The sequence below is a fragment of the Saccopteryx bilineata genome, chromosome 10 (assembly GCF_036850765.1).
Source record: "Saccopteryx bilineata isolate mSacBil1 chromosome 10, mSacBil1_pri_phased_curated, whole genome shotgun sequence".
NCBI classification, from domain to species: domain Eukaryota; kingdom Metazoa; phylum Chordata; class Mammalia; order Chiroptera; family Emballonuridae; genus Saccopteryx; species Saccopteryx bilineata.
This window is the reverse complement of record NC_089499.1, coordinates 8,745,425-8,758,619: the sequence shown is the minus strand read 5'-3', so window position 1 is coordinate 8,758,619 and position 13,195 is coordinate 8,745,425. Positions and strand designations below refer to the sequence as shown.

The following is a 13,195-nucleotide window of genomic DNA, read 5'->3' as shown; positions in this document are numbered from 1 at the left end:
TCAATAAACTTTTTAGAAGTCATTCATGTCTGTATCCTAGCTCATAATAACAGCAGTTATTTAACCCTTTCTCAATTATTGATCTTTCCAGATGTGCTGCATTTTACCCTTATCTGTGACGGATCCTGGGAGCAGGATTAGAAGGTGAGGTTTTTAAATAACCTTTATACCCATTGCCAAAGCGCTTTTCAGAAACTGAACGGTGATTTACATTTCCATCAGAAATATATGACAGGCGCTGTGTTGCCGCATCCTTACCTGCTTTGGATATTTTCAAAAATAAAATTAAATCACATCTGGTTATCATCTTAACAGGCAAAGAACTGTTTCATGTCTTTAGCGTAACTTTGATTACTAATGTAATTGAGATTTCATATTAATGGCTACTGCATTTCTTCTATGACGTATCTGTTAATATCTCTGTTAATATTTTTATAATAGGGCATATAGAATAATTATGGGATACAAAAATCCAAGTGGTTTTCCTATATTGTTTTGTAAAATTTTCTGATACATTAAGGGAGTTGATAGTATCATCTTGGTCTTAATTTTTAGTTTGTTACATACATTTTTTTCTGTTACCATTTTTGATTTTATGTTTTATAATGTGTGTCGATTTATAAGCAGGTCAATTTCTTTCCAGTAAAATACTTTTCATATTCAAAATTTACTTACACTGTTTCAACTAATTATTGCTTCGAATAGGTTTCATATTTGCTAAATTTAAAGCTAAGACAGAATGCTTTGAAGTTGAATAATAGCTATAAAGTTATTTGGTGCTGGCCTTCCAAGTCCCTGCCAGGAATCTCTATTAGGCCTGTTTTCCTGGTCAAACTGACCACCTCATTAGGCTCCTCCCCATCACGGCACATGGAAGGATGCGGTGCATGTGTGGGTGGCAGGCTCTACTCACAGTGGTCTTATATCCCTGGTATCAGCCCTACCCACCCCACCCAGGCTCTGTTGGCATCCCTGGGCTGTCACATCACTGAGCACAGGGCTCTTGGAGAACACCCCTCCCACCTGCACCCGTGTCCCCCAGGGTTGCTTTGACAGGAGCAGGTCCTCAGCCACCAGGTGGGGGTGAATTGATTTGTGCAAGCACCATGGGGACACGAGTGAATCTGAGTGCATCTGTGCCGTGGATTTCAGTGCCGACACCATAAACAATACTCTGAAATAATGTATTGAGCTGGGAAAGTAATTGAATGTGCTACTCCTTAAAAACAACCAGAGCAGAAGGATGAGAATAGTAATACATCTTTGTTATACTCATGAATGTGCACAAGAAAAAACATAAACTAAAAAAAAGTTCATCAAATATTGTCATTACCTGTAATGGGGTAGAGGGATTTAGGGGTGATTTTGATGTCTGGGTTTTTGAAATAATAACTACTTTCCTTCTATGGCTATTTCCAAAAGTACAACACATTATACACGAGGTCTGTGTCTGGTCCTCGGCCTGAATGTTTTAATTTAACTGAGTATAAGATAATTCTGTATAAGGCAAGTTTTGGTGCCAATGACAGTTCCCCAATTCTGTCTCTCCTTAGCTTCAAGCCCTTCCATCATGAGTTCTAGGCTCCTCGGGGGTTTCCAGCAGCCTAAATCCCTGCTGGGGGCTGTGGAGGGGGTGAGAGAATCAGCTGCTGGCTCCTGATTGGCTCCTGGCTCAGAGCTGAGTCAATGTGTAAATCACTGTTTCCAAGCTCACTGGTGGTCGGGAAGGTAGTGAGGGGATGCTCGGTGGCTTTGTTTACAAATGTTCATGTTCACAAATCTGAAACCCTGTTTGGCCCAAGCTGTTGGCTGGCGCCCTTTGTTCCGTATTCTGGAATGACCAGCTCACTCATTCATATCCATGGAGAAGCTCACAGGAAACCGTCAAGCCCCAGAGGTGATCCACCTCAACCCCAGGTGGCGTCGCTCCACACTGGTCAGTGGTCACTATCTGACCAGGACACCGAAGCTGCCTCACCTCCAGCCACCTTCCCTGGCAGGTCACTCTTGCTACGCATCAATCTGATCCCGTCAGAGAGTTCCTGCTCCCCTGTGGATGGGGACATGGAGCTGGCCCTGTCCTGGCTCTGGGTTTGGAAGAAGGGGAGCCATTTCCATGGGGTCAGGGACAGGAGCCAGTGGAACAGCTGATGCAGGTACTTGCGGAACCTCTCACCCACAAAGACGTAGATGATGGGGTTGACACAGCAGTGCATGTAAGCAATCATCTCTGTCACCTGAATGGCCAGGTCCAGCTGTTCATTCTGCTCACATTTATTGTCCAAAAACTTGTCTGCAAAAGCTGCAACAAACTTAGTCAGATTGAAGGGCGTCCAAAAGAGAAAAAAGACGATCATGATGACAAAAATCAGACGGACGGCTTTGGACTTCCTCTCATTGGGCCGTCTGAGCAGAATCTTTATGATCCCCGTGTAGCAGACGATCATGATCACCAGAGGCAAGACCAGCCCCAGGATGTTCAGTTTCAGAGCCAGAAACTGTTTCCAGTGATTGTGGTATTCATGGGGGAAATAAACGGTGCAGGAGGAACGATCGGACTCATCCTGGGACTCAGAAAAGTAAAAGCCCGGGATAGCAGCCAGGCTGGCCAGGACCCAGCTGACTACGCTGGTGATGATACCAAATGTGACGGTCCGGGCCCGCAGGGCAAACACAGCATGGACGATGGCCAGGTACCTGTCGATGGTCAGCAGGATGATGAAGAAGATCTCGCTGTACAGACCTATGTAATAAAGCCCTTCCAGCAACTTGCACATGACATTGCCGAACACCCAGTTATCTTTCCGATAGTAGTGAATCCAGAAGGGCAGCGTGAAGAGGAAGAGCAGGTCAGAAATGGCCAGGTTGAGGATGTAGATGCTGGTCATGTTCTTGAGCCTCTTGTGTTGCAAGAGGACCAGGACCACCAGGATGTTGCCGACCAGGCCAATGACAAACACCAGGGAGTACAAAGGGGGCAGCAGCTGAGCTCCAAATGACCTCAAGTCTTCTTTCTGGCATGGGGAAGTGTCCCCATAGTCAAATTCTCTGGTCCTGTCCCAGTCCACTGTACTGGTTGGAAGTTCCATCCTGCTTTCTCTCGTGGGTCCAGGAAGGTGGTTTCTGTATTTTCTTTGCTGTTACAGGCAGTGGGCTCTGGACAACAGACAAGGCAGAGATTATGTCTCAACTTCTTCACAACTGTTTACTGAGTGCCCACCGTATACCATGTCCTGGGACCCAGTGTGGAGCTAGGGGGTTCCAGTTTCTCTGCCTTTCTGGAAACTGCTGCTTATAGAGGACTGTGGGTGGGAAGACAATAAACAGTGAGTGCACCTAGCATGATCCAATACTGTGGCAATGACTGTTGTCAAGGAAACCTGTGGTGCTCTGCCCTGTGCCCTGTTGCATGAATGTTTCCTTCATAAAAATGTTTATGTCTGCAGTGGCCTTAGAAACTTAAAGCCTATGGGGAAGGTTGTTTGGAACCTTCCGCCTGGGCACTATTATTTCTGCCAAATCCATTCATCTGCTTTGTTTGTCCACCTCTGGCCTCACCCTGTGACTGAGTTATCAGTCCTCTTTTTGGAGAAACCCGAGCTGGACATCAGAAACAAAGCAGAGTTGACAATTTTTGATTTTTGCAGCCACGGACAGGGCTGCTGGCAGATCAAATGGGAGTCAGCATGTGGGGACCACAGGGTTTTCAGTAGAAACAACAGGCAGCTGGAAGCACAGGAGCGGCTCGTGCAACACTGACCCCGGGAGCCTCGTCTTTGGGGAAACTTTGGCAAAGGAGAAGACACGCTGAGTCAGCATCGTTAGATGACATTAAAAAAAGTAACCTGCATCCTCCTGACCTCCTACTCCATTCACTGTTTTCCCTACCAGTGGGCACCATGCAATAACCCTGCTCCCCAAGGGATTGGGGCTGGGGCGGGGCCTCGAAGGAGAAACCAAGGGCCATGTTGCAGCCAACCTGCCGGCCATGCTGTCGTCTGCCTCAAGAGTCTGCTCCAGGGTCGTAGCAGAGTGGTTAGATCAGGCCCTGGAGCCTGGGACCTTCCAGTGCCAACATACTGCATCCTGGGAGTAGGGGAGTCTCTGAGCAGGGAGGGCAGTCTGTGTGGTAAAGACACCAGGCCTGAGGTGTGGGCTGCTGGCTGTTCCTGGTTCATAAGAACCAACCGTGTGCATGTGTCCCCAACCCCACAGTCAGCATATTGGTAACTTGAAATCCAGCACAGTGGGCATGTTTACATGCAAAATCAGCTACACTGGAAATCAGGGCTCTCTCTTCAGGAAAGCCTGTTATGGAATATTTAGCAGCTCATCAAATCTTTCCCCATCAGTCTGAATAGCCTAAGAGCGTCCTGCAGGTCAGACTAGAGACGATAAGGTCAATGAGTGCCCCAGAGCCTGGTGGCAGGCTATGCACACTCCTGGGAATTTCTAATTCTGGAAATCCAAGACTCTCCTGACTTTGTGGGAAAACAGTTGAGGTACAGACCTTCGTGTAGCCCCAAATCAGTCTCTTCTTAGAAAAATATCCTGCTGCCTCTCTCCTGGTATGCCAGAATGGATGCATCCGATGAAGTCACCAAACCAGCTCCCTGCCGTCAGAGGGTGAAATATTACCTCTTCCCAGTCAGCCCACAACCTGAATTTGAGAATCCTTGGTTCTAGTCTTCTTAAGAAGTTGGTTCAGTTTCAAACCATTCTGCATCTACAAAGACTTTTCTAATTCATAGCTTCCTTCTGCTACAATGTATGATTTTCATTCACATGGGGGAAATTTTGCAAGTAATTAACTCTTCAATAGTCTTCCATAGGCCCTGGCTGGTTGGCTCAGCGGTAGAGCGTCGGCCTAGTGTGCGGAGGACCCGGATTGATTCCCGGCCAGGGCACAAAGGAGAAGCGCCCATTTGCTTCTCCACCCCTCCGCCGCGCTTTCCTCTCTGTCTCTCTCTTCCCCTCCCGCAGCCAAGGCTCCATTGGAGCAAAGATGGCCCGAACGCTGGGGATGGCTCTGTGGCCTCTTCCTCAGGCGCTAGAGTGGCTCTGGTCGCAACATGGCGACGCCCAGGATGGGCAGAGCATCGCCCCCTGGTGGGCAGAGCGTCGCCCCTGGTGGGCGTGCCGGGTGGATCCCGGTCGGGCGCATGCGGGAGTCTGTCTGACTGTCTCTCCCTGTTTCCAGCTTCAGAAAAGTCAAAAAAAAAAAAAAAATAGTCTTCCATAGAATGTGCCTCTTGTCTCTTAATTCTGAGCCAGCTTTCTTAAGCAGTCAGTAATGATCCATCATTCAAGACAGCTTTATTTTAATAAGAAATAAAAGCTTATTTCACACCTGATTGCCCATCTTATAAATCCTCCCATTCTCAGCATTGCTATACAATTCACTGCCTTGCAGGTGCGTCAAGGGGCCATCAGACGCACTGCGTGCACGGATTCACCCGGATTGCCCTCCACAGAAGCCGACAGGACAGAAAAGACAAGTGCCACTTACTCTGCTGTCAAGGGATTCTGTCCACGAAGTCTTTGTTTCTAGAGCTGTTAGCGTCTTTGTTTACACGGTTCCAGGTCCTGATGGAGTAGGAAGTTATTCACTTGATGATGAGGAAGGACTCTGGGGTTCTCTGTCACTCAGGATGACAAGAAGGAGACAAATTCTTCTCTCTATGCAGCTGGGTGTGCACGAAAAGCCATAATGTCTATCAGTGGGCAATTCCTGGAGGGTGAGTTCACTCTACGGATTTTTGTCTGGTCATTTGACGGCACTTCTGCTGGGGAGCTCTGTTTCAAGGAACTGGGTGCAGGGGGCGGAGTGGGGCATGGTAGGTGGTCATGAGTTGTTCCCAGAACTTGTGTAGCTGCTGAGTTGGGAATGGGGAGCAGTGACTGATGCAGGGTGTGGTCAGTGAGCAGCTTTTTCTCTTTCTCTCTCTTTCTTTCTTGTTCTTTCTCTCTCTCTCTCTCTCCTTTTCTCCCTCTGTCTCTCCCTCACTCACTCCCTCACTCCATCCTTTGCTCCTACCCTTCCACCCTCCTCTATTTTTTTCTTCCTTTTTGTTCTTTTATTTTGAAGATGGGAAGTGGAAGAATTTATACCAGAACTCTAGGTCCTTTGTTCCCCCAAATGACCAGGAGAGGCGGCAGCTTCTCTTTGGCGCCCTTAGTCCTCCACTTCTGATGCTCACTGTCCCCCTCTTCTCCCGTGTCTGTGCCCCGTCTTTCCCCAAACCCCACAGCGCTGTTTTTCCTACAGCACCCTCCAGCCCGGAGGCAATACAGGTCGGTCCAATGGACTGTGGCCTGTCCTCTGAGCCCAGGCTTCGGTTTTATGCAATGGTGCCACACAGGCCAAGTTCAGATCCCAGCTCTCCACTGAGACGTGAGCAGATCACCACCTTTTCCAAGTCATGGCTCCTCTTCATCAAATGATTCAGAAATCATAAATGCGGACACTGGAAACCATGTCAACACATTACATAAAAACAAATTTAAAAAAACAGAAATCATAAATGTGGGCTTGCTTTCAAAATGTCACTTTTCCTTTCAGGCTCAGGTTCCTCATCTGTGAAAATGAAGACAATAGAGGAGGTGCCATCGTGGAACATCCCGTGAGTCTGCTGGGTGGGGTCTCCCCCTTTGGCAGCCTGTCTGCAGTGAGAGGGCGGGAGAGAGAGGCAGGAAGGGAACCAGATTGACAGCGATGGCTACGGACCCGGGAACTTGCTGCCTTTGTACAGATAGCAGGGCGAGGGGCACAACAGTGACGAGCCTCTCACATCTGACAGCCCTGCGTAACATCCCAGGTCCACCTTTTACTGACTTTGCGCATGTTATTTATGCTCCCAAGTGTCTCTATCCTACTCTGTAAGGCAGAGTTATAATGCCAATGTTAGAGATCGGATTAAAGAAAGATACATAGACACACATGAATAAATGAATGATTTGGTGCAGTGCTTGAGACATATTGCTGCCTGTCTTAATGTGGGGTCTCCCTCAAGGTGAAAACCATGAGCCACGGATGCAGGTGCACGCAGTGAGTGTACAGGGGTCCCAGGAAACACTGCAGGGGAGGAGATACTGAAACTGGAATAGGAAGGAGCTGATGATGAGAGCCACAGAGTCCCTGCTGCTGTGGGCAGTAGGGTTCGGTCCTACTAGGAATCAGGGGCCCTGCAGGGTGATCAGACTTCAGGCCTGAGTGGTGAGGACACCAGGCAGTGTCCATGGAATCTGGACCTGCCCACAGCTGGTCAAGAGCTGCTTCCTGTGCTATTCTGGCTTCCCGTCTGCCCTGCTCGCCAGGCAGGGAGCCCCGTGTTGTTGGAGAGGCTGCAGCGTGTAGATGTGCAGTCTGAGGGGCGTGCCCACGGGGTGCTCAGGAGACTCAGATGCACGCCAGTGTTGGCACAGCTGAGCTCCCTGCCCCTCCCCCACTAGGGCACTCTGCCAAGTGGACATCAGCCAGCCCTACCCCGCAACAGGAAATGGAAGATCTGTGTGTGTCTGCTTATCTGTCGTACTTGGTTAGCGGGTCAGTTCCTGAGAACAAAGCTTGTGACACCGGCCTCTTCCTTCATCATGTATACAGTAAGAGACATGGTCAGTGATGCTTAGCCAGCTTTCCAGCTCTGCTCCAGGCTCCTGTGGCCCCCACGACACAGACAGGACATGCCAGGCACATATACTTGTTCACTTCACTTGTATTTATCGAGTACCCATGACATGCCAGGCACTATAAGTGATAGGGATGTAGCGGTGACCGAGAGAGACTGATACAGTTCTTCAGGTGCCCACGGCTTAGCCAGCCTCACAGATTATTAAGCAAGTCACTGCAGTAAGGAACAATGAATGTCATGGCCGGGGGATACCCTGGTCCAGGGATGAACGCCCCTGGATAGGAGGGACACGGAACTTTCTACAGCAGGGTTTCTCGCAGTTAAGACTCTAGAGCGGCAACATCAACACCCCCCAGAACTTTCAAGTAATGCAGATTCTGGGGTTCCTTTCCAAACCTACTGAATCAGACACTCTGTCTTTGACATGTCCTCCACGTGATTCTGATGCTGGCTCATGTTTGGGATCTAGATTTTCAGTGGCCTTTGTCTGCAGGCCCTCAGTGATCTGTCCCCGGGAGAGCTGGGCTGGCCCACACATGAGCGGAAAGAAGTCTCGTGCTTATAGCTGGAGGGCTAAACAAGCTGCTGCTCAGTGGGCTGTTCCCTCCCTAATACCACACCCCGTCCCCTAGAGCTTCAATGGTGAGAGGCCAGTGCGCGTGCGTGCATGCACACACACACACACACACACACACACACACACACTGCTTTTGTACTTTTATTTTTAACACAGGTGGGGCATATGATACACATTGTTCGGGGCATCAAAGTAATGCAGGGAAATGCAGTTCCCAGAGCCCTTAAGGTCCCAGTACTTTTCCTCAGCGACCAGAGGGCAAAGGAAGAACCGAACTGTTCCCTTCATAAGTATTTACATTCAAACAACTGAAGTGATTTTGTCTATAGCTGCTGGAAAATACATAATAATAGAAAAAATAAAATTATATTTTACTTTTAAATAATCCATGCCAATGGGATATGTACACCTGGTGAGCAGATGTTGGAATCCGTGGGACACTGTCCCCTCAGTTCCTGTTCCACACTGATTTATCTCAAACCACCAGAAACCCAGCTTTGCAGAGACACGCCAGCTTTGAAAGGAATGCGCCACAATCTAACATTGAAACTGTGAACTTTCTCCTACTTGTAGTTCCCAGGGTGTCCAGGAAATATCAGGTGCAGTGTGGAGCCCTTAAAAATTAAAACTGAGTTCACTGTGGCCCTGGGTGCCTCGGCACACAGTTTGGAAACCCTAGCCTTATCTCACAGCATGTCTCTGATTAAACTCTGAGTGATACACACATAATCCCATAGAATTTTGCAGTCTATTTTCTCCCTGTCCTTGTCTTCTGCATGTATATGTATATGTATGTATATATATATATATTATAAAATATAAACCAGAAGATTCTGTATTTTTCTTTTTTATTTAACATTAACAATTCAAGGATATTCACTTGAATAATTTTTTTTAGAAGTCATTATGTCTGTATCCTAGCTCATACTTACAGCACTTATTTAACCCTTCCTCGGTTATCGAACTTTCCAGAGTGCATGATGTGCTGCATGTTACCATTATCTGTGACGATTCATGGACAGCGGATTACCAGATGTACTTTCTAAATGATCTTTATACCCATTGCCAAAGTGCCTTTCAGAAACGCTGCACTGATTTACATTTCCATCAGAAATACGTGACAGGGACTCTGTTGCCACATTCTTACCTGCTCTGGGTATTTTCATCAATAAAATTAAATGACATCTAGTTATCATCTTAACAACTAAAAAGAAATGTTTCACTGTCTTTAGCATTTCTTTGCTTACTAATTGATATTGCATATTAATAGCTATGGCATTTCTTCTATGACCTATCTGTTAATAATTTGTTAATTTTTTTATATTTGGGTATATAAAATAATTATGTGTGATAGAAAAATCCCAGTGGTTTTTCTATTGATTTCTAATATTTCCTGATATATTAGGGGAGTTGACAGTAGCACCTTGGTCTTAATTTTAGTGTTACATACGTTTGTTTTTTGTGTAACATTTTTGTATTTTATGTTTTATAATGTGTGTGGATTTATAAGCAGGCCAATTTCTTTTCCAGTAAAATACTTTTCATATTCCAAATTTGCTTACACTGTTTCACCTAATTATTGTTTCAAATTGGTTTTAAATTGCTAAATTAAGGGCTAAGACAGAATGCTTTGGGGGTTGTATAAAAACTACAAAGTGATTTGGTGCTGGCCTTCCAAATCCCCGCCAACCATGTTAATAGGCCTGTTTCCCTAGTCAAACTGACCGTCTCATTTGGCACCTGCCCCATCACAGCACATGGAAGGATGCGGTGCATGTGTGGGTGGCAGGCTCTACTCACAGCAGTCTTATATCCCTGGTCTCAGCCCCACCCACCCCACCCGGGCTCTGTTGGCATCCCTGGGGCTGTCACCTCACTGAGCACAGGGCTCTTGGAGAACACACTCCCACCTGCACCTGTGTCCTCCAGAGTTGCTTTGACGAGAGTAGGTCCTCAGTCACCACGTGGGAGTGAATTGATTTGTGCAAGCACCATGGGGACACGAGTCAATCTGAGTGCGTCTGTGCCGTGGATTTCAGTGCCAACACTGTAACCAAGGCTTTGAAATAATGTATTGAGCTAGAAACTTGATTGAACATGCTACTACTTAAAAACAACAAGAGCAGAAGGGTGAGAATAGTAGTACATCTTTGTTATAATCATGAATGTGCACAAGAGAAAACATTAAACTAGAAAGTTTATGAAAACTGTACATTGTCTGTAATTGGGTAGAATGATTTAGAGGAGATTTTGATTTCTGGGTTTTTGAAATAATGACTTTACTTTTCCATGGCTTTTCTAGATGTACAACTTTTTATACACAAGGTCTGTGTTTGGCCCTTGGCCAGAGTTGTTTGATTAAAAATTTTCTCTAATGAAAGTTCCATTGCCAAGGACAGTTTCCAATTCTATTTTCCATTAGGTCTCAAGTTCTGCCATCATGAGTTCTGTGTTCCTCAGGGCTTCCAGCAGCCTGAACCCTGCAGGGGGGACTCAACTGTGGAAATCACTGTTTCCAAGCTCACTGGTAATGGGTGTGGAGTTGAGGAGATGCTTAGTGGCCTTGTTTACAAATGTTCACATCCAAAAATCTGGAACTATTTTGCCTAAGCCCTTGGCTGGCGCCATTTTTTCCGTCATCCAGAATGACCTAGTTCACTCATTCATCTCCGGGGAGAAGTTCACAAAGAAGACTCAAGCCCCTGAGGTGATCCACCTCAACCCCAGGTGGTGTTGCTCCACACTGGTCAGTGGTCACAATCTGACTGGGACACTGAAGCTGCCTCCCCTCCAGCCACTGTGCCTAGCAGGTCACTCTTGCTGGGAGCTGAGTCAGAACCCATCAGAGAGTTCCTGCTTCGCTGAGGATGGGGACATGGAGCTGGCCCTGTCCTGGTTCTCGGTGTAGAAGAAGGGGAGCCTATTAATCGAGCTCAGGAACAGGAGCCTGTGGAACAACTCATGTAGATACCCACAGAACCTCTCGACAACAAAATGTAGATAATGAGGTTGACACAGCAGTGCATGTAGGCGATCACCTCTGTCACCTGAATGGCCAGGGCTAGTTGGTCTTTGTGGTTACAGGAACTGACTGAAAGGACGTCTTCAAATGCAGAAATAGACAGAGTCAGATTGAAGGGCGTCCAAAAGAGAAAAAAGATGATCATGATGACAAAAATCAGACGGACGACTTTGGACTTCCTCTCATTGGGTCGTCTGAGCAGAATCTTTATGATCCCCGTGTAGCAGACGATCATGATCACCAGAGGCAAGACCACCCCCAGGATGTTCAGTGTCAGAGGCGGCAACCGTATCCAATGTTTGTAGTACTTATAAGAAATATTGAAGCTGCAGATGTAACCACCTCCATACCTCTGGAAATCCATAAAGTAAAACTCTGGAATTGAAATTAGAAAGGCAAGGACCCAGCTGACTACGCTGGTGATGATACCGAATGTGATGGTCCGGACCCGCAGGGCAAACACAGCGTGGACGATGGCCAGGTACCTGTCGATGGTCAGCAGGATGATGAAGAAGATCTCGCTGTACTGACTTACATAATAAAGCCCCAAGACCAACTTGCAGATGACATTGCTGAACACCCAGTTTGCTTTCAAATTGTAGTGAATCCAGAAGACCAGCGTGAAGAGGAAGAGCAGGTCAGAAACGGCCAGGTTGAGGACGTAGATGCTGGTCATGTTCTTGAGCCTCTTGTGCTGCAGGAGGACCAGGACCACCAGGATGTCGCTGACCAGGCCAATGAAAAATACCAGGGAGTACAAAGGGGGCAGCAGCTGAGCTCCTAAAGACCTTACAGTTTCATATAGGCAAGGGGTTGTGTCCCCGTAGTTCACTTCTATGGTCCCATCATAGTCCATTAAAATGTTGGAAATTTCCATCCTGTTTTCTGCTGTGGGTCCAGGTAGATGGTTTCTGTATTTATTTGCTGGTAAAGGCAGGGGGCTCTGGACAACAGAGACAAGGCAGTTATTATATGACACCAACCACTTGATAACTGTTTATTGAGTGAAAAGTGCCTACTTGTAACCATGTCCTGGGACACAACCTTGAACAAAGTGGCCTCATGTCTTTTTCACTTTTTGAAATTGTAGTTTAATGGGGTGGCATGTAGGCGTGGTGGAGACAATAAACAAATGAGTGCACAAACCATGAAGTCACATCCTTTGGCAATGACTGTTGGGAAGGGAACGTCTGGTGGATGGAACACCCAGACAAAGGGAGAGCAACCTCATTCTTCATCACCAACGCTTCCCTCATGATTCCCACGGACCTGTCATTGGACTCAGCGTTAAAGAATCCAGGAAGGGCACCATTTCTGTCTCCCATTTTACACCTGATGACAGAGAGTTTGACAGTGTGTAGGACACATCTGATAAAATGAGAGCTGGAGCTCACATCCAGTGTGTATCATTCTCACGTCCACTCTTGAAACCACTTGAACTTTCAGCCTCCAATCACAGAGCAGCAACCTTGCATTTGGAAGTGCACAGGAGGACATGGGAAAGGAATCCGTCCTGGCTGAGTTTCAAAATCTTAGTAATGAAACTTCATTTGTAACTCAGAAGGTTCTATGTTTGTTTGTTTGTTTTGGTTTTGTATATCTCTGATGTGAGAAACGGGGCGGCAGAGAGACAGACTCCCGCATGCGCCCAATCAGGATCCACCTGGCAAGCCCATAAGAGGGCGATGCTTTGCCCTTCTGCGGCCCTTGCTCCATTGCAACCAGAATCGTTCTAGCACCTGAAGTGGAGGCCATGGAGCCATCCTCAGCACCCGGGCCAACTTTGCTCCAACGGAGCTTTAGGTATAGGAGGGGAAGAGAGAGATAGAGAGAAAGAAGAGAAAGAAGTGTGGAGAAGCAGATGGGAGCTTCTCCTGTGTGCCCTGGCTAGGAATCAAACCCGGGACATGCTGAGCTGAGGCTCTACCACTGAGCCAACCAGCCAGGGCTTAAGGAGATTCTTTG

The 13,195-nt window shown here is 47.1% G+C and overlaps 2 protein-coding genes across 2 annotated transcripts; both read right to left on the bottom strand.

Moving 5' to 3' along the window:
* Window positions 1–1,937: 1,937 nt before the first annotated feature.
* LOC136313970 (C-C chemokine receptor type 1-like) lies at window positions 1,938–3,089 on the bottom strand. Its single transcript, XM_066244298.1, has one exon. It carries the CDS (start codon window positions 3,087–3,089, stop codon window positions 1,938–1,940), a length of 1,152 nt encoding a protein of 383 aa, XP_066100395.1.
* Window positions 3,090–11,040: 7,951 nt separating this feature from the next.
* Window positions 11,041–12,107, bottom strand: LOC136314604 (C-C chemokine receptor type 1-like). Its single transcript, XM_066245668.1, is given in 2 exon segments — window positions 11,041–11,204; window positions 11,207–12,107. Coding segments are annotated over 2 exon segments (1,065 nt in total).
* Between the last annotated feature and the right edge of the window lie 1,088 nt (window positions 12,108–13,195).

What these genes read in the sequence shown, in the direction of transcription:
- LOC136313970 (XM_066244298.1), bottom strand. Translation starts at nt 3,089, where the DNA reads ATGGAACTTCCAACCAGTACAGTGGACTGGGACAGGACCAGAGAATTT.